General features: G+C 35.9%; 1 protein-coding gene across 1 annotated transcript in view; it reads left to right on the top strand.

Moving 5' to 3' along the window:
- hpse2 (heparanase 2) overlaps nucleotides 1-26,959 on the top strand; it is a 157,854-nt gene that overhangs the window by 58,423 nt on the left and 72,472 nt on the right. Inside the window, exons 4-5 of the mRNA XM_056470240.1 lie at nucleotides 10,940-11,113; nucleotides 18,090-18,261. Of these exons, the coding sequence (XP_056326215.1) occupies nucleotides 10,940-11,113; nucleotides 18,090-18,261 (346 nt within the window). The remainder of the gene's footprint in view (nucleotides 1-10,939; nucleotides 11,114-18,089; nucleotides 18,262-26,959) is intronic.

Here is a 26,959-nt window from a genome sequence, read left to right as displayed (position 1 = left end):
CCGGCTGACCGCTTACCTTCGTGTGGAGGGCTTTCCAACCGCAACCAGTTTGTCCGGTTAGCTCGTCCTGTACGTCGGCGGACTTGAGACGCAGAGAGGAGCTGACAACGACGATCGGGTTCGAGTCCGGGGAAGAGCAGTTCCAGAAATCAGGTAAGACTAAAACAGAATCCAAGAAATAAAGCAAAGGGGTTCACAACAGGGTGAGAAGGTAAAATCCGAAAACGTGGTAGAAAAAAAAAAAACGGACGAGGGCTTTTCTTTTTCCGGATGGCTTTTGTAAATCGTTGGTTGGGTTTAGGGGGCGGGCGGGTCAATCGGTAAAATTGGTTGGGTTCAGGAAAGGAGGAGGGTGGGTCAGCCGGCCGATTGGTTGGTCGCCCAGTCAATCATTCAGCCAGTCGGACAGCGAGAACAGCGCGGGCGCGAACGGCACTTGCGGGAGACGTCTGAGAAGCCAAAAAGGCGCACACAGCGGCCTCTCGTGGCTTCGCGAAAACCAAAAACTGCAAAAATACGTTCCTCCCGGGACGTATTTCGCGGTCTCCAGAAACGTCCTCGGGACTACGTTTTCAGAATGAGCCTGGGTTGGCTTAAAGTGACATTTAAAGGCTTAACTGGGTTAGTTAAGTTAACTAGGCAGAATAGGGTAATTAGGCAAGTTATTGTATTAGGATGGTTCTGTAGACGATCGAAAAAAAATTGCTTAAAGGGGGTAATAATTTTGACCATAAATTGGCTTCTAAAAAAAATTTAAACTGCTTTTATTCTAGCCGAAATAAAACAAATAAGAAGAAAAAATATTATCAGACATACTGTGAAAATGTCTTTGCTCTGCTAAACTTAATTTGGGAAATATTTAAAAAAAGAACAAAAATTTCAAAGGGGGGCTAATAATTTTGACTTCAACTGTATATACACTCACCTGCCACTTTATTTGGTACACCTTACTAGTACTGGGTTCGACCCCCCTTTGCCTTCAGAACTGCCTTAATGCTTCGTGCCATAGATTCATCAAGGTACTGGAAATATTCCTCAAAAGCACATCCATGATGTGAATGTTCCGTTCCACCACATCCCAAATGTGCTTTAATGGATTGAGTTCTGGTGACTGTGGAGGCCATTTGAGTACAGTGAACTCATTGTCATGTTCAAGAAACCATTGTGAGATGATTCACGCTTTATGGCATGTTATCCTGCTGGAGGTTGCCATCAGAAGATGACTACTGTCACGATCACCAGCGATCGTAACATCCTAGATCGCTGGATCTCACACACATTCACTTGGACTACAAATCCGCCATTCATGGACTACATTTACATACATGCACTCCGTTCCACAAACACACATGCTTCCTCATTTTCACTGATTACACTTGCACCAGCTGAGGATTGTCAGAGACTGATTACACACACTATTTAAACCACACACACACTCCCTGGCTTTGCCGAGTCTTGTTAGCTGTATAGTGACATTACAATGCGTTTCTCCAGGTCTTGTTTCTCCGTGTTTTGATCTTTGCTTTGTTTACTTTTCTCATTATCTGCCGCCTGCCTTCTGACCTCTCGCCTGTTACATTTGACCAAGATTCTGGATTGCCTTTATACATCTGTTTCCACCTGTGTTGACCATTGATTCCCTGACTTCGAATAAACCTGCAAGTGGATCCTAACTTCAGTTGTCTCTGTCACTCCCCGTGTACACAAGTACACTGTGGTCATAAATTGATGGACATGGTCAGCAACAATACTCAGGTAGGCTGTGGCGTTGACACGATGCTTAATTGGTACTTATGGGCCCAAAGTGTGCCAAGAAAATATTCCCCACACCATTACACCACCACCAGCAGCCTGAACTGTTGATACTAGGCAGGATGGATCCATGCTTTCATGTTTTTGACGCCAAATTCTGACCCTACCATCTGAATGTCTCAGCGGAAATCGAGACTCATCAGACCAGACAATGTTTTTCCAATCTTCTATTGTCCAATTTTGGTGAGCCTCTGCGAATTGTAGCTTCAATGTCCTGTTCTTAACTGACAAAGTTGTCAACCGGTGTGGTCTTTTGCTGCTGTAGCCCATCCGCCTCAAGGTTGGATGTGTTGTGCATTTAGATATGCTCTTCTGCATACCTCTGTTATAATGAGGGGTTATTTGAGTTACTGTTGCCTTTCTATCAGCTCGAACCAGTCTGGCCATTCTCCTCTGACATCATCAAGGCATTTGTGCCCCCCCAAAAAAACTGCCGCTCACTGGATATTTTCTCTTTTTCGGACCATTCTCTGTAAACCCTAGAGATGGTTGTGCATGAAAATCCCAGTAGATCAGCAGATTCTGAAATACTCAGACCAGTTTTAATAACTCATTTCTAATAACTGATTAATTTTATCTTTGCCATGATGACAGTAAATAATATTTGACTAGATATTTTTCTCAAGACACTTCTATACAGCTTAAAGTGACATTTAAAGGCTTAACTAGGTTAATTAGGTTAACTAGGCAGAATATGGTAATTAGGCAAGTTATTGTATAATGATGGTTTGTTCTGTAGACTATCGAAAAAATAAAAAGCTTAAAGGGGCTAATAATATTGACCTTAAAACGAGATTTAAAAAATTAAAAACTGCTTTTATTCTAGCCGATATAAAACAAATAAGACTTTCTCCAGAAGAAAAAATATTATCAGACATTCTGTAAAAAAATTCCTTGTTCTGTTAAGCATCATTTGGGAAATATTTAAAAAAGAAAAAGAATTCAAAGGGGGCTAATAACTCTGACTTCAACTGTATTGGTTGTGTTGCATGGTTTTAGTCGAGTAAGCATTTTAAGCTCTGTTTGTGATTCAAAACCCAAAACTCTATCAGTGAGTTTGAGAGATCAGCTCATGACAGCTCGCGTGTCATTGAAATAGATAAAACATATGTAAGCATGTTACTGATTTACTCCTATATAAATTAAACTGATAAAACTGATTTAAAAAATAGTGAAAGATAACCTGCGAGAGAAACTTCAGCATTGGCCAATACTAACAACATTATTTCCCACTCCTTCCAAGGAGGTTTTCACTTTTTGATGTTTGTCATTTCTTAGTTTTCTTCCAGTAAAATTGTACAAGTATTAAATAAATAAAAAAGAAGATGAGAGAGAGAGAGAGAGAGAGACAAAAAAAGTGGAGGAGAATGAAAGAAAGGGCAGATGTCTCTGGAAATACTTGAGATGTGTGTTGTTGCTTGTCTGTCCAGAGCTCTGGGGAGCGTTTGGCTTAGGATGCCGCTTGCACACTAATTACCTTATTACTGTAGCTCAACAATATGGAACTGATCAGACTAGCTGCTTTTAGGAACAACTAGCTGTTATATCAGTAAGATTTACTCCTTACAGAACAATGCAAACAGTAGTAACTGTGTGTGAGAGAACACAAAAGCAGATCAGTCCTATCTATCTATCTATCTATCTATCTATCTATCTATCTATCTATCTATCTATCTATCTATCTATCTGTCTGTCTGTCTGTCTGTCTGTCTGTCTGTCTGTCTGTCTGTCTGTCTGTCTGTCTGTCTGTCTGTCTGTCTGTCTGTCTGTCTGTCTGTCATTCTATCTATCTCTCGTTCTATCCATCCATCCATCCATCCATCCATCCATCCATCGTTTTATAGTTCCATCCATCCATCCATCCATCCATCCATCAATCGATCTATCTTTCCATCCATCCATCCATCCATCCATCCATCCATCCATCCATCCATCCATCCATCCATCCATCCATCCATCCATCGATCTATCTATACATCTTTCTATCCATCCATCCATCCATCCATCAATCGATCTATCTATCCATATATCTTTCCATCCATCCATCCATCCATCCATCGATCTATCTTTCCATCCATCCATCCATCCATCCATCGATCTATCTACTGTATACATCTTTCTTTCCATCCATCCATCCATTCATCCATCCATCCATCCATTTATGTCTGTCTGTCTGTACAGTTTAACAAAGTGACATTTATTGTCATTTTAGTAGTTTGAAGTAATGTATAAAAAGATAAATAGGTCTGTAAAATAACAGAAAATATACTGGCAGGTTATTACAAGGTTTCTTTACACCAACCCAGAGAATATAACAGTTTTAAGGTATTGTTTTAGATAGTAGTTTAAATTTTGGTGAATACGCAGACTACCTCTACATTAAGATGGCAACACAGAGACTCTTTTTTTTAAAGTAAATTAAATAGTTTTAATGTTAGTAAGGGTATTCTGGGGAAGGTTTATACTAGTCTGCTTGAAACAATTATGTCCTGTATTTCTTGCTGGTATGGAAATCTTGGAGCTAGAAGCAAGTATAAACTTGCAAAGATTGTTAACACAGCTAAGATCATATTGGACCCCCAGAAGCAGCTTGTGGAACTGTATATAAACCAAACCAGACAGAAAGCCTCACAGATAGTTCAGGACTCCACTCATCCTCATTATTTTGAAGTTGAAAATCTTCCTTCTGGTAGATGATACAGAGTACCCACTGCAAAAAAAAAATAGTAAGAAATGTTTTAAATCGTCCGCTATTACTATACTGAACAAATGACCATGAAGTAGTTTGAATGTTATTTTGTGGTTTCATGGCCAGGCTTGTTTGTTGTTAATCTATAGTGTAGGAAGCTTTGTGTTTGTGCTCTGTGTTTGTGGTTTGTATTTGTGATGTTTGGAGATTTTATTTTTACATTTTTTTTTTAGGTGAAGTTTATTTATAAACTAATTTCGAGAGGATCATGCTTATTCTTATGATTGCTTGTGGCTGGTCCCGCATTAATAAATTCATGATTCACCAATAAGACGATTCCTAAGTCTCCATAAATAACTAAAGTTCCATATAACAGCCATCTTCATTTTGAAGAATCCTCCCTTCCACCCCTACTCCTCCTCCTTTCCTAGATGGGTGGCACAGTGGTCCAGTGGTTAGCACTGTTGCCTCACAAAAAAATCGTCATTGGTTCTAGTCCTTACCAAGCCAGTCAATGTTTCTATGCAGAGTTTACACATTCTCCCCGTGCTCACATGGGTTTCTCCCGGTTTCCTCCCACCGTCCAAAATCATGCAACTTAAGTTAATTGACTAATCCAAATCGGCACCATAGAGGTGCAGTAAGTAGTTATCTCTTAAGAGCAATCACTATCTGTTCATTGGCTACTACAGCAGGGGAGTTCTTGAGATCTTCCTGAGCTCAAACTCCCCTCTCGCATTGCAAATGGGAGGAAACCCTGGGCTCGAGGATCTTATGAGCTCAGGGCACTCTCCTGGGACAGCATGCCAAACAAGCTTTATAATCAATCATCAGCTAAGTGTGAACTCTTGAATAACTTTTTAGTCACTTTTGCCAGCTTTTCAAGGTTAAAAGTTGTTGGAAGAAAGGTCAAGGTCCCACACTCAAAGAATTATTTTTTCTGCTTGTTCAAGCTACTTATCTAAAATGAGCTGAAAAAACACAATTCTTGAATTTTTTTTAGGGAAAACTTAATTATTTTATGGTCAGTTCACTTAATAATGATAATAGTTAATAATAATATTTTTTATTTTTAATATTAACGTTATTTGTTACATTAAATTAATCAATTTGTTTTGGGACAACAAATTGTGTGGAACCTTGCATTTTTTACAGTGCATAATGCAATTCAAAAGCATAAATAAACAATGAAATGATAAATAAAAGCATAAAAAGATAAATAAAAACTTGAATCACAAAATACAGAAAACTGATTTTTTAAGGACATTTTTTACAGTTTGGACATGCAGTTACAAATGATTAAAACACATTAAATAGTTGTTGGAAGAAAGATAAAGCTCCCATAATGCAATTCATAAGCATATATAAATGATAAAAATAAATAAAATAAAAACATGAATCAGAAAATACGGAAAACTGCTCATTTACAGATTTGTTTATTTACAGTTTGGACATGCATTTACAGAATAAAGCACATATATCATGATATTTGAGCTGGTTCTGGCAAATGGAGAACTGTGGGTTACCTGAGGAACAAAGCCACATCTGGATCTGTTTCCTCCTCTGCTTTCCATCCACCTGTCTTTGATATACTGCACCGTTTTAATCACCTTGCAGTGCTAAAGGCTGCACAACAAGCAGAACTCCCACAATACTCCACATACATGACAAGTTGGTCTAGCGTTTTGCGAATAAAAGAGAAAAACAATTTTACCAAAAAATGTGCTCTGCTTACTGTATAAAAGCCTTCTTGCAGTAAACAAGTCCATATAACCACATTTGTTTGATGCCTGCTAAATACGAGTGATAAAAGGTCCGTCATTGGTGTTTGACTGCTTGTTTGAATTAAAGATAATCTTGACCTCATTATGGTAATATTTTAACGAGTCTGTAATTGGAACATTTCCCTGCTGATTTAAAAGAGCGCCTTTTATAGTTCGGTACCCAGGGAAGCTGCGTGTTGGATCTTTTTTTACGAGGCTTTGCACGTCCGTCTATGTGATTAGAATAATTACGAGCTCTTTTTTTTTTTTTTTTAGGAAACACCACTTTGGCCGTTAGTAGTGATGTTTCAAATTGGGATGAAAGCTATAAAGATGACTGCACAATTAAACTCAAGCTTAGCAGTCACGCCATGGTGCTTTTTTGGCCCATCGGTTTGTTTCTCGTGATCCTGTTTTGCTTTTCGCGGGAGGATTTATCCAGCCATAAATGCTGATGAGAGAAACGTATGCCCATGTTACAGTCAAAATAAATTTAAAGAACGAATGTGATGTCTGAACAGACCTTGTGTGTGTGTGTGTGTGTGTGTGTGTGTGTGTGTGTGTGTGTGTGTGTGTGTGTGTGTGTGTGTGTGTGTGTGTGTGCGTGCGCGTGTGCGTGCGCGTGTGCGTGTGTGTGTGTGTGTGTGTGTGTGTGTGCGTGTGTGTGTGTGTGTTTTTATAAAGAAATGCCAAGACTAACCTATGATGATAGCCACTTGTATTCATGCCCAGAATCTTCAGGTCTTTTTTTGTGTGTTTTCTGATTTTGGTTGAAAATCTGTGAAAACATTTAAACTTTAGTAAAATATGCTTGAGTCAATTCTTATAATTGGCAAATAACTTAGCTAGCATGTTTTAATAAACATACAGTTGAAGTCAAAATGATTAGCCCTCCTGTGATTTATTTTATTTTTTAATTTTTTTTAAAATTTAGTTTATTTATTTATTTTGATTTATTTTATTTTTTATTTATTTATTTATTTATTTATATTTTTAATTGTATATTTTAGAGCAGTAATCACAATACCGTGATACCATAATATTTTTATCCAAGGTTATCATTAGGCATAGGCCGGTATAAGATTCTGTCGGTATGATAACCTTGGATAAAAATATCACAGTTTCACGGTATCATGGTATTGCGAGTACTACTCTAAAATAAGTTCTTCTAAATGTCTGGGTAAAAAACAAAACATTTTTCCCCCTTTGAACACAATATGTTTTATTTTGTGAAAGATTTAAAATATTTCGGAGCAGAAAACATGTCAGACAGAATAATTCAAATAAATCATTGACGTCTGCTGTCTTCATTAGCTTTTAAAACACTGATTTCTTTTAATTTAAAATGGCATCTTTAGAGATCTTTTCTGCTGGAGATACTAAAAAAAAATTTACATTACACATACCTTAGGAATGGTATTACAGCAAATTTTGGCGGTTTTAAAACATTGACTTTTCCAAACCGTGGTATACCTTAAAAAACGGTTATCGTCCCATCTTTAGTTATCATACCGTCAGAATCTTATAACGGCCCATGTGATTATTTCTGTTGGAAGAGAATTCCATAGATTTGTGGTTTTATAAATAAAAGAAGATTGACCAAGAAAGGTTTTACATCTAGGGACAATACATTCCCCTCCTACCATAAAATGTGTCATTCTCTGATTTGGAATTTTTTTATTGATGGAGCTGATGGATTGTGAATAATTTAAAAAACAAAACAAATATTGAAATATTTAATAATATTATCAAAAACTTAAGAGAATATGTTTTTTTAAGATATTGCAGTGATGGTACAACCAAGGCTTTTTATCATGAATTTTAAGTGCTCTCTTGTATAATGATTTCATCGGTGTTAAAGATGATTTACATGCCTGAGACCAGCTCGTTGTACAGTACAACAAATGTGGAAGGCAAAACTCTGAATCTGCGTCTCATTTCGGAGTCTGTTTCTGTCCACCTTGCATACTTTATGAGCCTTCCTGACTGAATGAATGAAATATGCTGTTTTCCACCAAGGCAACCCGAGCTGTTGAAATGTAATTGGCTAAACTGGCATTGGGCGGGTTAAATGACCAAAACATAGACAGCTTCTTGCACGTATTACACATTTTCAAAGCATTATATCTGACTTCAGCACTGTTTTTCGGATAAACAAGAATGTTCACTTGGCATGTTTCTTACATATCTGCAAACATATTAAGGTATTTTTATGCTTCAGAAGAGTCAAAAACTTACATACAGCACCTTTAAGCATTTTTTTTTCGATTGTCTACAGAACAAACCATTGTTACAATGGTTTGCCTAATTAACCTAACTGAGCCTTTTAAAGTCACTTTAAGCTGAACACTAGTATCTAGTAAAATATTATTTACTGTCATCATGGCAAAGATAAAAGAAATCAATTATTAGAAATTAGTTATTAAAACTATTATGCTTAGAAATGTGTTAAAAATATCTTCTCCCCGTTAAACATAAATCAGAGGAAAAAAATATACAGGGGGCTAATAATTGTGACTTCAACAGCATATAGTGTGCGAGAGCTTTGAAATGGTTTGTAAGTCTTCCTAAAATGAAATATAGAATTAATTTGGCATATGAATTGTTGATTATTGTGGCTAACTGAAAACAATGGAGGATCCACATGCTTATAAATGTCCCTTTGCGGAGAATCTCTCATCACTGACATGATGGGGCTCCCTGTGCGCCTCTCTTGGTTTCATCTGCTTCCTTTTAAGCACAGGAAATGAAGTCAAAGGGTAGCGAAATATTTGTGTTTATTTTGCTGCTCTTAACAGATAGAGTTTCCAAACATTCGCCAACGGCTGTCTATTAGCAAAGTCTGAATTATCATGTCTGTCTGTCTGTCTGTCTGTCTGTCTGTCTGTCTGGCAGATGTAAAACATATACACTGACTTTGATGCTTTCTGTTTTGTATTTTTCTTAAAGTGCTCTGTTTCGTTGTTGTTGTTGTTGTTGTTGTTTTAATTCTCTGTTATCAAAGTTTTCTCAAATTTATACTATCATGGGTTTTCCTGCTTAAAAAGTATTTTCTACAAAAATTTATAAACATAATATATAATTAAATAAACAAATAAATTAATTAATTTATCGATGAATTCGTTTTTGTTATAAATAAATAAATGTAGTTTGTTTCCAAACATTATTACATTTTGTTATTATTTGTTATTATTTATTTATTGTTATTTTTTATTTATTATTATTGATATAAATATTATTATTTATTGTTAATAATAACACTAATAATAAAACTAATGATCATGATGATGATGATGATGATAATAATTATATAAAAATAATCATAATAATCATAATTTGTATTAATATTACTATTATTATTATTTCATATTATTATTAATATTAATATTTTATTTTATTTATTCATTATTTTTATGTATTACTTCTACTATTATTATTGTTAATGATAACACTAATAATAATAATAATAATCATAATTTGTATTCATATTATTCATATTATTATTTTATATATTTTTTATTATTAATATTAGTATTGTATTTTATTCATTTATTATTTTTATGTGTTTTCATCATTATTATTATTATTATTATTATTATTATTAATAATAATAATAATACACTAATAACAAAACAAATGATAATAATAATATGAATAATAATCATAATTTGTATTCATATTATTTTTATTATTATTTTATATTTTTATTTTATTATCATTAAAATTTTTATTTTATTAAATTTTTTTATGGATTATTATGTTAATGTATAATAGTCATCATCATCATCATCATCATTATCATAATTTGTATTAATATTACTCGCCACAGCGGAATGAACCGCCAACTTATCCAGCACATGTTTTACGCAGCGGATGCATTTCCAGCTGCAACCCATCTCTGGGAAACACCCATACACACTCATTCACACTCATACACTATGGACAATTTAGCCTACCCAATTCACCTGTACCGCATGTCTTTGGACTGTGGGGGAAACCATAGCACCCGGAGGAAACCCACACGAACGCAGGGAGAACATGCAAACTCCACACAGAAACTTCAACTGACCCAGCTGAGGTTCGAACCAGCGACCTTCTTGCTGTGAGGCGACAGCACTACCTACTGTGCCACTGCGTCGCCCCATTATTATTATTATTATTATTATTATTATTATTATTATTATTATTATTTTAGGTATTTTTATAATATTACCAATATTTTGTTTTATTTATTTAGTATTTTTAATGTATTATTATTATTATTATTATTATTATTATTATTATTATTATTATTATTATTATTATTATTATTATTTATTGTTAATAATAACACAAATAATAAAACTAGCAATAATAAGAATAAGAATAATATTCATAATTTGTATTATTATTATTATTATTTTCACATTTGAAAAATGCAAAATAGTAATGTTTATCAAATTTGAATACAAACTTAATAATAATAATAATATAAAATTTATAAAAAAAAAAAATCGATTTGTTTTACACTCCTGTTTACTGCAATACTAATAAAATATGAATATTAAAAATAATAATTGAAGTGTATCTAATTATTGTAAAGATCTTTTAACTTTTTAAAAACTAAAATGTAAATGGACACTACACTAAAACAAATGAAGTATCAATGTTACAGCTGTGTCTGGCTTTTTCCCAGCCAGGTCTTTAGACAAACTCTACAACTTTGCCGACTGCGCAGGACTGCACCTTATCTTCGGCCTGAATGCCTTGCACAGAAACCCTGACAACTCATGGAACGCCACCAGTGCTCTGAGTCTGCTTAAATACAGCGCCGGCAAAAAATACAACATCTCCTGGGAGCTCGGCAATGGTGAGTCCTGACTGCTGCAGATACACAAATCATCATTTGAGCTTTCTCATACAGTTGAGGTCAGAATTATTCATTAGAATTAAATTTTTTTTTTTCAAGACATTTCTAAACATAATAGTTTTAATAACTTATTTCTAATAACAGATTTTTTTAATCTTTGCCATGTAGACAGTAAATAATATTTTTGACATTGTTCAAGATACTAGTATTCAGCTTAAAGTGACATTTAAAGCCTTAACTAGGTTAATTAGAATAATTTGGCAAGTTAGAGTAATTAGGCAAACCATTGTATGATTTGTTCTGCAGACAAACAAAAAAATATACAGTATATTGCTTAAGAGGGCTAAAAATATTGACTATATTGTAAATGGTTTTCACAGGAGGGCTAATAATTGTGCCTTCAGCTGTAAATCATTCATGCATCTACCAAAAACAAAAGAAAACATGAATCCATTTAGCAGCAATTCATTTGTTTGTGAATGTGGAACTACATATGAGAGGTGGATTTTTTTTTGGTCCAGAAAAGAAAGCTGTGGGAGTCTTTTCTTCCCAGTTAGGACATTTATCTGATTAAAATAGCTTCTCAAAGATGAACTGCAGCAACTTAATTTAGTCCGTTGGTAGTTGGTTGGATTATTGGATGGTTGTAGTTTGCTATTGATGAATCCCATTGATTACAATGCCCTTGTAAACACATAATCAGAGAGTGCTGTTGTTGAAGAGGCAGAAGAAGCTAATTTAATTACCCCTTAAATTTGTGAATGTTTCAATGTTACATACACTGTAAAAAAATCATTAATTAATTATTTTTGTTATTTATTTACAGTTATGAATTTCATAATTGGACATTGATCTATGTATGCTCTGTCGAGTTTTGATGTTGAAAATTCAACTCTGCAATATATATATATATATATATATATATATATATATACATATGTTTATGTATGTATGTGTATATATATATATATATATATATATATATATATATATATATATATATATATATATATATATATATATATATATATATATGTATATGGATACACCTTAAACTTATTGGGAATTTCACAAGAAAAAACTATGGTGTGCTTGGTTTTAACGTAACTTTATTCTTTCATGAGTTATTTAAAAGCCCCCTCTCATATACTAATGTGCCACAAACAGGTCGTGAATTTCACCATTCCCGTGTTATTAAGGTGTATCCATATAAATGGCCCACCCTGTATATGTGTGTGTATATATATATATATATATATATATATATATATATATATATATATATATATATATATACATAGCGTATTAAAAAAAACAAACACATGGAAAACAGGCAGAGACAAAACTCCACACAGAAATGCCAACTGGCCCAGCTGGGACTTGAACCAGTCACCTTCTTGTAGTGAGATGACAGTGCTAACCACTGAGCCATCTAGTAAATAACTGATGACCATAGGTGCAGTTGAAGTCAGAATTATAAGCTCCCCTTTGAATTTGTTTTTCTTTTTTAAGTATTTCCCAAATGATGTTTAACAGAGCAAGGACATTTTCACAGTATGTCTGATAATATTTTTTTCTCCTGGATAAAGTCTTATTTGTTTTATTTTGGCTAGAATAAAAGCAGTTTTTAATTAAAAAAATAAACATTTTAAGGACAAAATTATTAGCCCTTTTAAGCTATATTTTTTTCGATAGTCTCCAAAACAAACCATCATTATACAATAACTTGCCTAATTACCCTAACCTGCCTAGTTAACTTAATTAACCTAGTTAAGCTTTTAAATGGCACTTTAAGCTATATAGAAGTGTCTTGAAAAATATCTAGTCAAATGTTATTTACTGTCATCATGGCAAAGATAAAATAAATCAGTTATTAGAGATGAGTTATTAAAACTATTATGTTTAGAAATGTGTTAAAATAAATCTTCTTTCCGTTAAACAGAAATTTGGGAAAAATAAACAGGGGGGCTAATAATTCTGACTTAAAGAGTTAAAGATAATGAGGACTCTCAATGTAAAGTGTAAATGTAAACATTGCCAAACAGCAATATATTGCATCACATTAAAGAGCATCAAAATAGCATTTCTCATTAGTATTTTCAAATAATATCGACAAAACCAGACCAAGAAACACAAAATCAAATCACATTGCAAGCAAAAAACTGTGTGAAACAAGCTAAACAGCTTTTTTCTTAGTATTCTCTCCAATTTTAAAGGAAAAATGTTAAGTTTGAGAGAAGGCCCATAAATTCATGGCTACATTTCTGGTGTCTTCTCATTGACTGCTTCCACTTGAGCCACTTAAAGTGTTTGATGTACAATCGCCTACAGGCTGGAAAAAGCGTCAGCTGGATAAGATGAGAATTTTTACCCAGCATATTGTTTTTCAGGATGGTTTATAAAAGCAGTCTGTACCGGCACAGTCTGTAAATACTACTACTCACATGGCCAATTCAAGAAGCTCCGGTCATTATTGCATCACTTCACCTCTTCATATAAAATTAATCCCATTCAGACAGAGAGACCAGTTCACAATGCAGAATCCAATAGGACACCTGGTGATTTTGTAATCTGCTCTAAGCACTTATTCATCTATTGTCCTGTGCCAGACATGCTGCAAATTGCCCCATTCATGTTGTCCTTGTATCAAATTTCTCTCTATAAACATTAACAGAGTGTAAAACCTTTGCCTTGAATAAATTATTATCTTTTATAGAATTACATTGAACATAAGCTGTTATTGACAACATGTGCAGCTTGCACACTTCCAAATCCAGTGCTAAACCTATAAAAATACCAGAGACCGTGTTGAGAATGTACACACACCATATATTGTCATAATCGTTTGTTTATTGGCCACACGTTGCATGTGTCAAAATGTTACTAGCTGTTTGCATAGAAAAACTGCAGGCGTACAGATTGCTTCCATTGCTTTGAAGCTTTCATACGAGACTGAAGAAAGCTCAGAGCAATCCGTCATGGAATGAAAGGAATATCATGGAATATCATCATTTAATATCTGTCGCGTGTTATCAGATTAGAAGTTGTTCTCATGGCAGAATCTTTACATTTACATTAACACCCTTTTAAGTAAGCAGATTTTACAATTCCCTTAGAGTTAGATAATTGAGTTTTACATTTTTCAAATCCATTTAGCTGATCTCTCCGTCTGGCGGGAACACTTTTAGCCTAGCTTAGCATAGATAATTAAATCTGATTAGACCGTTAGCATATTGCTTAAAAATGACCAAAGAGCTCCCATAATTTTTCTATTTAATGCTTGACTCTTGTGTAGTTATATTGTTTATTTAGACAAAAAGTTGATATTTTCTATAGGTCAATATTTCTAGGTACCATACTCTAATTCTAACTTACAATATTTTGGCTGTAGCTGGTCCAATTATATCACACAGTGCTTGACAATCAGCTAACTTCCGTCAGTATAACCTCACCGGCCACTTTATTAGGTACACCTGTCCATCTGCTCTTTAACGCAAATTTCTAATCAGCCAATCACATGGCAGCAACTGCATTTAGGCATGTAGACATTCTCCAGACGTTCTGCTGCAGTTCAAACCGAGCATCAGAATGGGGAAGAAAGATGATTTAAGTGACTTTGAACATGGCATTGTTGTTGGTACCAGATAGGCTGTTCTGAGTATTTCAGAAACTGCTGATCTACTGGGATTTTCACACACAACCATCTTTAGGGTTTAAGGAGAATGGTCAGGAAAAAAAGAACATATTCAGTGAGCGGCAGTTCTGTGGGTGCAAATGCCTAGTTGATGCCAGAGGTCAGAGGAGAATAGCCAGACTGATTCGAGTTGATAGAAAGGCATCTCTGAACGCACAACATGTCGAGCCTTGAGGCGGATGGGCTACAGCAGCAGAAGACCACATCGGGTGCCACTCCTGTCAGCTTAGAACAGGAAACTGAGGCTACAATAGACACAGGCTCACCAAAATTGGACAATAGAAGATTGTAAAAACGTTGCCTGGTCTGATGAGTCTCGATTACTGCTGCGACATTCGAATAGTTTGACGTCAACAACATGAAAGCATGCATCCATCCTGCCTTGTATCAACTGTTAAGGTTGCTGGTGGTGGTGTAATGGTGTGGAGGATATTTTCCTGGCACACTTTGGGCCCATTAGCACCAATTGAGCATCGTGTCAACGCCACAGCCTACCTGAGTGTTGTTGCTGACCATGTCCATCCCTTTATGACCACAGTGTACCAATCTTCTGATGGCAACTTCCAGCAGGATAACACGCCATGTCATAAAGCGTGAATCATCTCAGACTGGTTTCATTAACATGACAATGAGTTCACTGTACTCAAAAGGCCTGCACAGCCACCAGCTCTCAATCCAATAGAGCACCCTTGGGTTGTGGTGGAACAGGAGATTCACATCATGGATGTGCAGCCAACAAATCTGCAGCAACTGCTTGATGCTATCATGTCAATATGGATCAAAATCTTTAAAGAATATTTCCAGTACCTTGTTGAATCTATTACAAAGGATTAAGGCAAAAGGGGGTTCAACCTGGTACTTAAATCACCTTTCTTCCCAATTTTGATGCTTGGTTTGAACTGCAGCAGATCGTCTTGACCATTTCTACATGCCTAAATGCATTGAGTTACTGCCATGTGATTGGCTGATTAGAAATTCCTGTTAATGAACAGTTGGACAGGTGTACCTAATAAAGTGGTCGGTGAGTCTATACTGTATGAATATATAGGACTCATAGACAAGCTCCTTGACTTTTACTCCAGAATAAGAATATAGTTCCTAGCATTATCGGCCTAGAAAAGAGCAGCTTTTCATTTTCAGTTAGTATTAGTGCAAGATGTTTGTAGACATTATGATGTTATAAGCTATAAAGCTTTTTATAGGAAAATTAAGGAAACTTTTTGGTCATTTTTGAGTGAGATGCTAATGGTCTAATCTGGTTCAGTTATTCATGCTAAGCTAAGATAAAACTGGTCCCGCCAGACCGGAAGATCGGCTGAATGAATGAAAAAATAATAAAACTCAAATGTTTAACTCCAGGAGAGCCTATTTAATAAACAAAAAAAAAAACTGGAGTGTTCCTTTAACAAACCCTAATAAAAGTGTGTTATTACTGGAACAGCCATTTGGATGTTTGTCTTTCTGTCTTCAACTGTAACAATAACCACGTATGAAGAAAAGATGTAAAGGATAACTTGCAAAATCAGATTTCGCAGAGCCGTTAATTCAAAAGCAAACACTTTCAAGCGAACAGAGAGTCCAAATGAAACAAAGGGAAATATTTTCAGCTGCGGGTGGACGTTTATGAAGTGGGTCATGCCAGTGTGACACAAAGCTTTCAGAGTGTTGCACGGGCACTGTGATGATTCATTTAATGACCATGTGCTTTCCCTAAATGATAAGATCTGATTAATATTTTAATGGATAATAATGTCTCATATTTTCCACTGGCCTCGGCCTGCCCCGGTACTGTATTGACACTACTGCTGTTTCTCTCCCACACACAAACACACACTCACTCAGGCTGTGATGTTTATAAAGTTCGCCACTTGACTTCTGTAACGTCCCCGCTGTGATTTCAAGTGTGCACCTCCCAAAGTGTTGCCTTGTTTAAATTGTTTACAAAGCACTGACCGCAATTTAGGTCGTAATTCAAGTTTGCATATCCGCTGGCGATTGGGTGTCAGCTTGTTTCAGAGATCTTAAAGGGATAGATCACTTGAAATGCACATATTCCTACAGCTGTTATTGATGCTAAGTTTACAGTGTAAACGCTTATAGAATATGTTTATTTTAGATTTATACATGATCTCAAAGCTGAATAAATAGGCTTTCCATTAAGTATGGATGAAAATCTGGATTCTGGTGGTTCAAATAAATTAAAAGAAAAGAAAATTGTCTCAATAAATTTCTTCAAATTGCCTTCACAATTAATAGATTTTAAAATGAAATTGCACAAGCTGTGATTATCTTAATTATTACGATTATTGTATTCGTTTTCTCCACCACGTCTATCGCAGATCACCGGAATGCCATGCATTATTACTGTGGCCATTTATTTGTATCCGCGTCACTCATCGCTGAATAACGCCAGAGCCGTGCTGACCATTAGAGCCAATCGCAGCCCTTTCTGTTGAGTGCCATCACAAAATGACCAATCACAGGTGTTTAAGAACTCGCTCGACAACGCTCAAAAAGCAAGTGGGATAATATTTACATTTATTTATAATGTTCGAGCCTCGGCTGGGTCAGTTGGCATGTCTGTGTGGAGTTTACATGTTCTCTCTGTGTTCGCGTGGGTTTCCTCCGGGTGCTCCGGTTTCCCCCACAAGTCCAAAGACATGCGATATTGGTGAATTGGGTAATCTTAATTGTCCATAGTGTATGTGTGTGAATGAGTGTATGGGTGTTTCCCAATACTGGGTTGCAGCTGGAAGGGCATCCGCTGTCTAAAACATATGCTGGATAAGTTGGCGGTTCATTCCGCTGTGGCGACCACTGATTAATAAAGGAACTAAGCCAAAAAGAAAATGAATGAATGAATGATATTAATTTGCTTTAAATGCTCATGTTGTTCTGTGCATGTACTTGAGTTGTGTTTGATAGATTCAAAAAGAGCAGGTAAAATTAAAGGGACTGTAAAGTTCAAATATCTGACTGCTTGTATTAAAGGACAAAATTGTACTACAAATAATATATTAATATATTTATAAATAATATATTTTAATAAAAGTTCTTGTGCTGTGAAGTAAAATCTAAAATTGTGTATGAAAACATTGTCAGTGCACCGTGAATGTCATAAATTATTGTGAAAAATTTAACAATCTAAATATAAAGGTTTTGTATGAGAATGAGAAATTTGCTGAGAAACAGCATGAGAAAATTTCAAAACCAAACTTTTGTATGTGCATGTAAATGAATGAATCAGTGTCTCATAATGTATTATTTTCCTGTTTTTCTCAGAGCCCAACAGTTACCGCATAATGGCTGCTCGGTCAGGCAACAGCTCTCGTCTGGCTCAGGATTACGCTCTTCTGAAGACGTTACTGCAGTCGGTACGTTTCTACAGCCGAGCGAACCTCTACGGGCCAAACATCGGCCGTCCTCGCAAAAACGCAATCCTCTTACTAGATGGGTGAGTTTCTGTGTGGTTCTTCAGAGTTATTCTAGCCTCCCTGCATGCACTTACTTGTGTTTGACTGTGTGAAGAGTGATGAGTTATAAACCCAGTTTCTGCTTGTGTTGGTCAAATAAATATTTAGGCTATTTTGATAATCCTGTCAGATTCCAATAACAGTGATGTGCTTTTAAGGTCATTTGACTACAATTGATGGTATTTTTTATATAAAGATTACAGTTTTGAATTTTAGTACATTTCTATTAGAAGTGTGTACTGTGTATACAATTTACAGCAAAAATTTATTAAAAATAAGAAAATGCAGTGCATCCGGAAAGTATTCATATCGCTTCACTTTTTTCTAATTTTTTTTATGTTACAGCCTTGTTCCAAAACAAGTAATTACAGCCTCAAGTCTTTTTGAGTATGATGCCACAAGCTTGGCACACCTGTCTTTGGGAATTTTTGCCCATTCCTCTTTGCAGTACCTCTCAAGCTCTATCAGGTTGGATGGGTTGCGACAGTGTACAGATGGGTTTTCAGATCTCTCCAGAGATGTTCAATAGGATTTAGGTTTGGGCTCTGTCTGGGCCACTCAATGACATTCTCCGAGTTGTTGTGAAGCCACTCCATTGATATTTTGGCAGTGTGCTTTGGGTCATTGTCCTGCTGGAAGATGAATCATCGCCCCAGTCTGAGAGCAATCTGAAGCAGGTTTTCATTCAGGATGTCTCTGTACATTTCTGCATTCATCTTTCCCTCTATCCTGACTAGTCTTCCAGTTCCTGCTGCTGAAAAACATCCCCACAGCATGATGCTGTCACCACCATGCTTCACTGAAGGGATTGTATTAGCCTGGTGGTGAGTGGTGCCTGGTTTTCTCCAAACATAACACCTGGCATTCACTCCAAAGAGTTCAAATTTAGTCTCATCTGACCAGAGAATTTAGTTTTTTTATGGTCTAAGAGTCTTTCAGATGCCTTTGGGCAAATTCCAAGTGGGGAGTGGCTTCAGTCTGGCCACTCTACCATACAGGCCTGATTGGTGGATTGCTGCACATGGTTGTCCTTCTGTAAGGTTCTCCTCTTTGCACAGAAGAATGCTGGAGCTCAGACACAATGACCATCGGTTTATTGATCACCTTCCTGACTAAGGCCCTTCTCCACCGTTCACTTGGCTTACATGGCTGGCCAGCTCTAGGGAGTCCTGTTGGTTCCAAATATCTTCCACTTACGGATGATGGAGGCCACTGTGCTCATTGACACTTTCAGAGCAGCCTTCCCCAGCCTTGTGCCTCAAGACAATCCTGTCTCAGCAGTCTACAGACAGCTCCTTTGTCTTCATACTCGGTTTGTACTTTGACATGCACTGTCAACCCTGGGACCTTAAATAGACAGGTGTATGCCTTTTCAAATCATGTCCAATCAACCGAGTTTACCACAGGTGAATTCCAATTAAGCTGCTGAAACATCTCAAGAATGATCAACAAAATTTTCACAAAAAAAATCTATTTAGAACAACTTTTATTGGACTGGAGAATTTATTGACAGACCATTGCAGCATGAAAAATATATTACTTATTCTATCTCTTTTTTAAAGTGAATGATAAAGTAAAATAATTAATTTAGTTTGTAAACTTTTCAGTGTAATATTCACTCGAAGGTTGTCGAGATGTTGTTTTGTTTTATGTAATTTTTCTTACACTGTATAAAATGCTGGGTTCTACACAATTCATTCATGTTGTCCCAACACAAATCGATTAAGTTCACTTAACAAATTTAAGTGGATTGAACATAAAACAATTAAGTTGTCCCCAAACAATTAAGTTTCAGTTCATTTTAAATAAGTAGTTTAAACAAGCAGCAAAATAGCATTTTTGATCAATCCTGAGTTCATTCATAAATTTATTCATTTTTCTTCGGCTTAGTCCCTTTATTCATCAGGGATCACCACAACGGAATGAACCACCAACTATTCCAGCATGTGTTTTACACAGCAGATGCACCACTCATTCACACAGATACACTACAGCCAATTTAGCTTATACAATTAAACTATAGCGCATGTCTGTGGACTGTGGGGGAAACCGAAGCACCTGGAGGAAACCCACGTGAACACGGGGAGAACATTCAAACTCCACACAGAAATGCCAACTGACCCATCTGGGACTCGAAACAGCGACTTTCTTAATATGAGGTGAGCCACTGAGCCACCATGTCGCCATTTTAGAATGCATTATATCATGGAAACACATGCAGCTGATGGCTACTCTGTATGTTCTGATTGATTGTGTTTGTCACATCACGTGGCGCTTTGCACTTTCAGTGACTGGTTACTGAAGGGGAGCTTATCTAATGGTGGCTCGTTTTAATGGCTCGTATTAGAGATCTGCACAGCACATTGTTTAAGAAAGCGCCATACTATCCGCCTGCTGGAGGAGCACATGGCCGAGGCCTGTTTATGTTGCTCCATGTGGACTGTTAGACCAGGGGCCTGTAGCACCATTGAAACGCACCGTCAGATAAATAAAGTGTCACTCTATTAATGGTGTGACAGAGCAATGTTCCACCTGCGTGAGACTCCTTCCTCTCTCACTATACTGCTAAAGCTCTTGCTGAAGCACTTCAGATCTTAGTTTAGAGCATTAATCGCATTTAGTGTAACATAGGGAAAGATTTTGTCTTAAGTAAGTCACAACATGTATTAAGTACACTTGTTTCGCTGTGCATTTACCCAGTGAGAACTGTTCTACGTCCGATAGACCTGTTTTAACACATTAGAACCAGTTTGTAATCATTTTAATTGTTTTTTTATTTCTTATATTATATTTGATGATTCTTTTAAACTTATTGTTTATGTAAAACCCTTTAAATTACCATTATTCATTCATTCATTTTGTTTTAGGCTTAGTCCCTTTATTAATCTGGGGTTGCCACAGCGGAATGAACCGCCAACTTGTCCAGCACGTTTTATGCAGCGGATGCCCTTCCAGCTGCAACCCATCTCTGGGAAACACCCATACACGCTTATTCACACTCATATACTACGGACAATTTAGCCTACCCAATTCACCTGTACCGCATGTCTTTTGACTGTGGGGCAAACCGGAGCACCTGGAGGAAACCCACGTGAACGCAGGGAGACCTTGCAAACTCCACACAGAACCGCCAACTGACCATTTGCCAAATTACCATTATGTGCTATATAAATAAACTTGCCTTGTCTTGCCTTGCCCTAAAGGAATAGTTCACCAAGAAATGAAAATTCTATCATCATTTACTCACCCTTTACTTGTTCCAAACCTGTTTCAGCTTCTTTCACCTTTAGCCATTGACTTCCATAGTGGAATAAACAAATACTATGGAGTTCAATGGCTACAGGTTTCGCGCTTTTTACAAAACATCTTCTTTTTGTGTTCAACAAATAAAGAAATGAACCTCCTAGCCAGCGCCAGGATGTGGATGCACTGAGTCGCTGTTTTTGCACTTGTCACTGTTTACGAATAGATTGCATAAAAAAGAACTCGAGTAATCTTGACAAAAAATACATCAGTCTAAAGCTACAACCCTCAAGCAACCATTGTAGCAAGTTGTTTTTCAATGGGAAGCGTATAAAGAATGTATTTGCTATATTTTTGTACGTTGTACATTAGATATGGAGTACATATCATTGTGATAACAAGACACACACGCATTTATTGCTGTACGTCATGGTTTAGTTTGAAAGGTAAGAGTCCCCAGAACAGCATCCTATTGAACACATTTAGTCCACCGACACGATAGTGTTGAATTATGAATGGTTATTCATTTGTTTATGTGACCGTATCTAACAGGTTAATAAAAGTTTGGGACCACTTAAGGGTGAGTAAAGCTTCAGTTTTGGGTGAACTATCCCTTTAAGGAAATCGAGTACTATAGATGTCCATGGTAAATTAGTTGTTGGTAATACTTTATATATTGATATACCTTATCAATGGTCGATTAAGGTGAGACACGGCAGGCAAAAATAGTTTTCCATCCATCTGTTAGTTTTAGATTTTAGAGGGGTTTTTTTTTTCAGTAAATAAAATAGCCAAAATACATATCAATTTGTGTCTGTAGACTTAAATTACAATACATTTCTAAAGGCTGTTTTCTTAAAATGAGTTTTCATGCTGCACTGAGCCATAAATCTCCACTTCAGGAACATTTACTGTTTTTTATATTTAGTTTCAGCAGGTTTTTATGATGGAAAATGTTCATACATAATAGTAAATAAACAGTCCACATTTAAAGAGCCATTCAGATTGATTGAGTGAGTGTGTGAGTCTTTTTTTAAATGATTCATATGAGTTATTTGTTGATGTCCCTCCCTTTTAAGAAAAACCATTCAGATTGATTCAGTGAGTGTGAACGAGACTTTATATATGATTCATAAGAGTTATTTGTTGTTACTTCTATGAAGAGCCATTCGGATTGACTCAGTGAGTGTGAATGAGTCTTTATATGTATGATTCATAAGAGTTTTCATTGATGTCCCTATTAAGAATAACCATTCAGATTGATTCAGTGAGTATGAGTGAGACTTTATATATGATTCATAAGAGTTATAAGTAGACATTCCTCTGGAGAATCCTTGAATTGATTCAGTGAGAGTGAATGATTCTTTATATACAGTATGTTTCATAAGAGTTTTGTTTTGACATCCCCATGAAGAATCATTTGAATTGATTCAGTGTGTGTGAATGAGTCTTTATATACAGTATGATTCATACGAGTTTTGTTTTGATTTCCCTATGAAGAATGATTCGAATTGATTCAGTGAGTGTGAATGAGTCTTCATATACAGTATGATATGATTCATAAGAGTTGTTTGTTGACATTCCTACGAAGAGTCATTCGGATTGATTAAGTGAGTGTGATTGAGGCTTTACACATGATTCATAAGAGTTGTTTGTTGACATTCCATTCAAAACACATTCAGATTGATTCAATGAGAATGAGTGAGGCTTTATATATGATTCATAAGAGTTGTTTGTTGACATCCCATTCAAGAACCATTCAGATTGATTCAATGTGAATAAGTGAGTCATTATATATTATTCATAAGATTTATTTGTTTACATCTCTGTAAAGAACCAAACAGCTTGATTCAATGTGAATAAGTGAGTCATTATATATGATTCATAAGATTTATTTGTTTACATCCCTGTAAAGAACCATTCAGATTGATTCAATGAGAATGAGTGAGTCTTTATATATGATTCATAAGTGTTATTTGTTGACATTCAGAGCCATTGGGATTGATTAAATGAGAACGAGGGAGTCTTTTTAATTGGACCATAAGAGAGTGGGTTGTTGGTGTCCATATTAAGAGCCATTTGGATTGACTCAGTGTGTGTCTGAATGAGTCCTTCTGAACGATTCATTGGAGTTAACTGTTTGTGAATTACCATGCAGGAGAATGAGGTTGTTCAGATTTGGCCTGAGTATTCTTTGGCACTGTTTCTGATTAAGGCTGAATAATTAATGCAAAACTCCCATGTCTGAAATCCCTTTAAAACAAGACTCATGTCTCAATCATTCAGTTTGTGGTTTTAAAAGAGGATTTGAGCAATGCTGCCAACCGTATGCTTCTAAACACATATTTTTATGACAAGAGCATATTAAAGCAGTGCCAGCGTCGATGTGCTAAGTATTAAGAACACATTTTTCTAATTCTGACATCTGAGATAAATACCTCTGGAATTCATTTGTGAGTATTCATGTTACGTTGTTTGTGCTTTTGCGCTGTTCATCAAAAACTGGTTTTGTAGAATAATGGCTTTTGTGAGTGGATACTAATTGGTTGTAATGCCTGTGTGACAGAGCCAGATATAAATCTGTCAGTGCCTAACCAGAGCTTCCTCATTCCTGCAAACAGCGGCTTACAACAGACCCTGTCTACACCTACACACAGACACACACACACACACACACACACACACACACACACACACACACACACACACACACACACATATTAAGTGACCAATTGAACACACACACATTAAGAGATCACTTGAAAACAAGATTTGCTTTATTCTATAAAGGCCTGCTAACATTTCTTCCAAAATGTATATAGTAATATAATCAATGGTATGATGTAACACATTACAAATACTCAAAATACTGTAAATGACTAGTTTTTCTCTAGAATTGTACTTTAAGTAGTTTTAAAAATGTGTACTTTTACTTTCTGCAGATTTTTAGTGCTGTATCGATACTATTTCTCACTACTTTTCTTCAACCTGTTGGCACTACTTTATTATTTTTCTTGTCTAAGGTGATGGGCTAAAGCAGAACAATCCAATCCAATCAAACCACACACAGAAAATTGCATTATTCAGAACAGCATTAAAACACAAAATCATTACATGCAATGACGAGAGACTGTTTAGACTTCAGGTCACTAATGAGAAGAGGCTGATGTCTACTGTATGATGACGGAAATCACCAAATGACCTTAAACAATCACTAAATGCACTACAGAATGTTACTTTTTCACACACACATACACGAGTTGACACATCAACCTTTCACAGTGTAATACTCACCACTCACTACTCTTTGAGTGCTTTTAAAAGGGCTACTTTTACCTCGTACTTTGAGTATTATTTACAGCAGATGCTTTTACTCTACTTACTTAACATTTTTGGGTGTAGAGTAAGGGACGCACTAAATTTTTTAAATTTTAAAGTTCAAAATAGGTAAAGATTCCACTGTCTAGATATTCCGCTCATGTACACGTGTATATACAGTTGAAGTCAGAATTATTAGCCCCCTTTTGATTTTTCTTTTTTTTTCTTTAAATATTTCCTAAATTATGTTTAACAAAGCAGGGAAATTTTCACAGTATGTCTGATTATATTTATTCTTCTGGAGAAAGTCTCATTTGTTTTATTTTGGCTGGAATAAAAGCAGTTTTTGGTTTTTTAAAAAACATTTTAGGGTCAAAATTAATAGCCCCTGTAAGCTTTATAATTTTTTCAACAGTCTACAGTACAAACCATCATTATACAATAGCTTGCCTATTTACCCTAACCTGCCTAGTTAACCTAATTAACCTAGTTAAGCCTTTAAATGTCACTTTAAGCTGTATAGAAGTGTCTTGAAAAATATCTAGTCAAATATTATTTACTGTCATCATGGCAAAGATAAAAGAAATCAGTTATTAGAAATAAGAAAAACTATTGTGTTTAAAAACGTTGTTGAAAAAAATCTTCTCTCCGTTGAACAGAAATTAGAGAAAAAAAATAAACAGGGGGGCGAATAATTCAGGGGGGCTAATAATTCTGACTTCAACTGTATATCTATGCATGAACAACACATGCTCGGTGGAAAAACAAAGAACGGTCAAATAATGCGCCAACAGGACATGTAGTATTCTTGTTCCTGCTGCTTGCAATAGCACCACTGTGCTGTCATGGCAATGCTGGTAAATGATGCGTCTTGACGCTGATTCACTGATTTTGTCTTTTAAGTATCATTTAAGTTATTGAGTTAAATTTAAAAAATTCTTTCTATTATTCAGTGTGATAATAAAGAATTATTACAAAGCCTTTTTGGCCAAGGTGAATTTAGAATTTTTGGTTGATCCCTAAAAAATGTTGTCAGTTTTAAAACTTACCTGTTTTATAATGATTTGATCACAAAGAAAAGAAAACGCTAAGTGACATTCTAAGTCGTCTTTGTCTTTTGTATATTGTAGTACTGTATTTATACCATAGTAATCTGTTAGTGTTTGCTTTGCTTCGGCTTTTTCATGGTTAATTATTGTGATCTCCCAAATACAACAGAGAAAAACTGGGAAATCTCTGTAGACTAATGGCACTTCAAGAGTTCCCAGTTAGATATGCTTGGCGTTTATAGCAGGTTTAGCATGTTGTCCCGGGAGAGAACCCTGAGCTCGGAGATACTTGAGCCCAAGTCTCCCGCCCAGTCAATAAGCATATAAGGGGATGCGAGATCAGGTAGGTCTCGAGATCTCCCCCTTAGAAAAGGGAGGAAAAGGAGGAGGTGGGGTGGAGGGAGGGATTCTTCCAAAACGAAGATAGAGCAGTAGGGAGAAACGATCCATTTATAGTAAACTGGGATCACTCTGATTGGATTATTACTGATTACAGATGAGAAGCCAGTCGTGCTCAATCATATCACGTGCTCCTCTCGAAATTAGTTTGTGAAACTTCACTTCATGTCGTTCAGCCTTATAATCTTAAAATCTGAGCAAAATCACCTGTTTTGTCAACACTTTAGACATTATGCTAGAGAATCATTCAAACACTAGCTCTAAAGTGTCGTTGGTGAATTATCAATAGTTTCTGCTGTTCTGACGTCAGCTGCAGATGTGAATAGTGGAAGAAAGTAGTTCCTCATACAAAAGTATTTTTGAGACTCTCTGTGTTTGATTTTATTTTTTATACACACAATTATGCCGTCAAACCATTGTACACTTGTTTACTCGTAGCAGTGCGATATGGCTGTATATCATCACTGGTGGGACACTAAGGCACTCGGCCTGCAGCTTCAAGTTAACACACGCCTCCCACCAGTGCTGATATACAGCCATATCACACTGCTACTCGTGTTTACTATATTTATTGATTTTATTTTTTTCTTGATATTTTGTACTCCGTTTGATTAGGCTATTGTCGTCCAGATGTCAAAGTGGTCTAAAATATTGGCATTGTTACAATCAT

The sequence above is a fragment of the Danio aesculapii genome, chromosome 13 (genome assembly GCF_903798145.1).
Source record: "Danio aesculapii chromosome 13, fDanAes4.1, whole genome shotgun sequence".
In the NCBI taxonomy this organism is placed as follows: Eukaryota; Metazoa; Chordata; class Actinopteri; order Cypriniformes; family Danionidae; genus Danio; species Danio aesculapii.
This window is presented reverse-complemented; position numbering and strand designations above follow the sequence as displayed.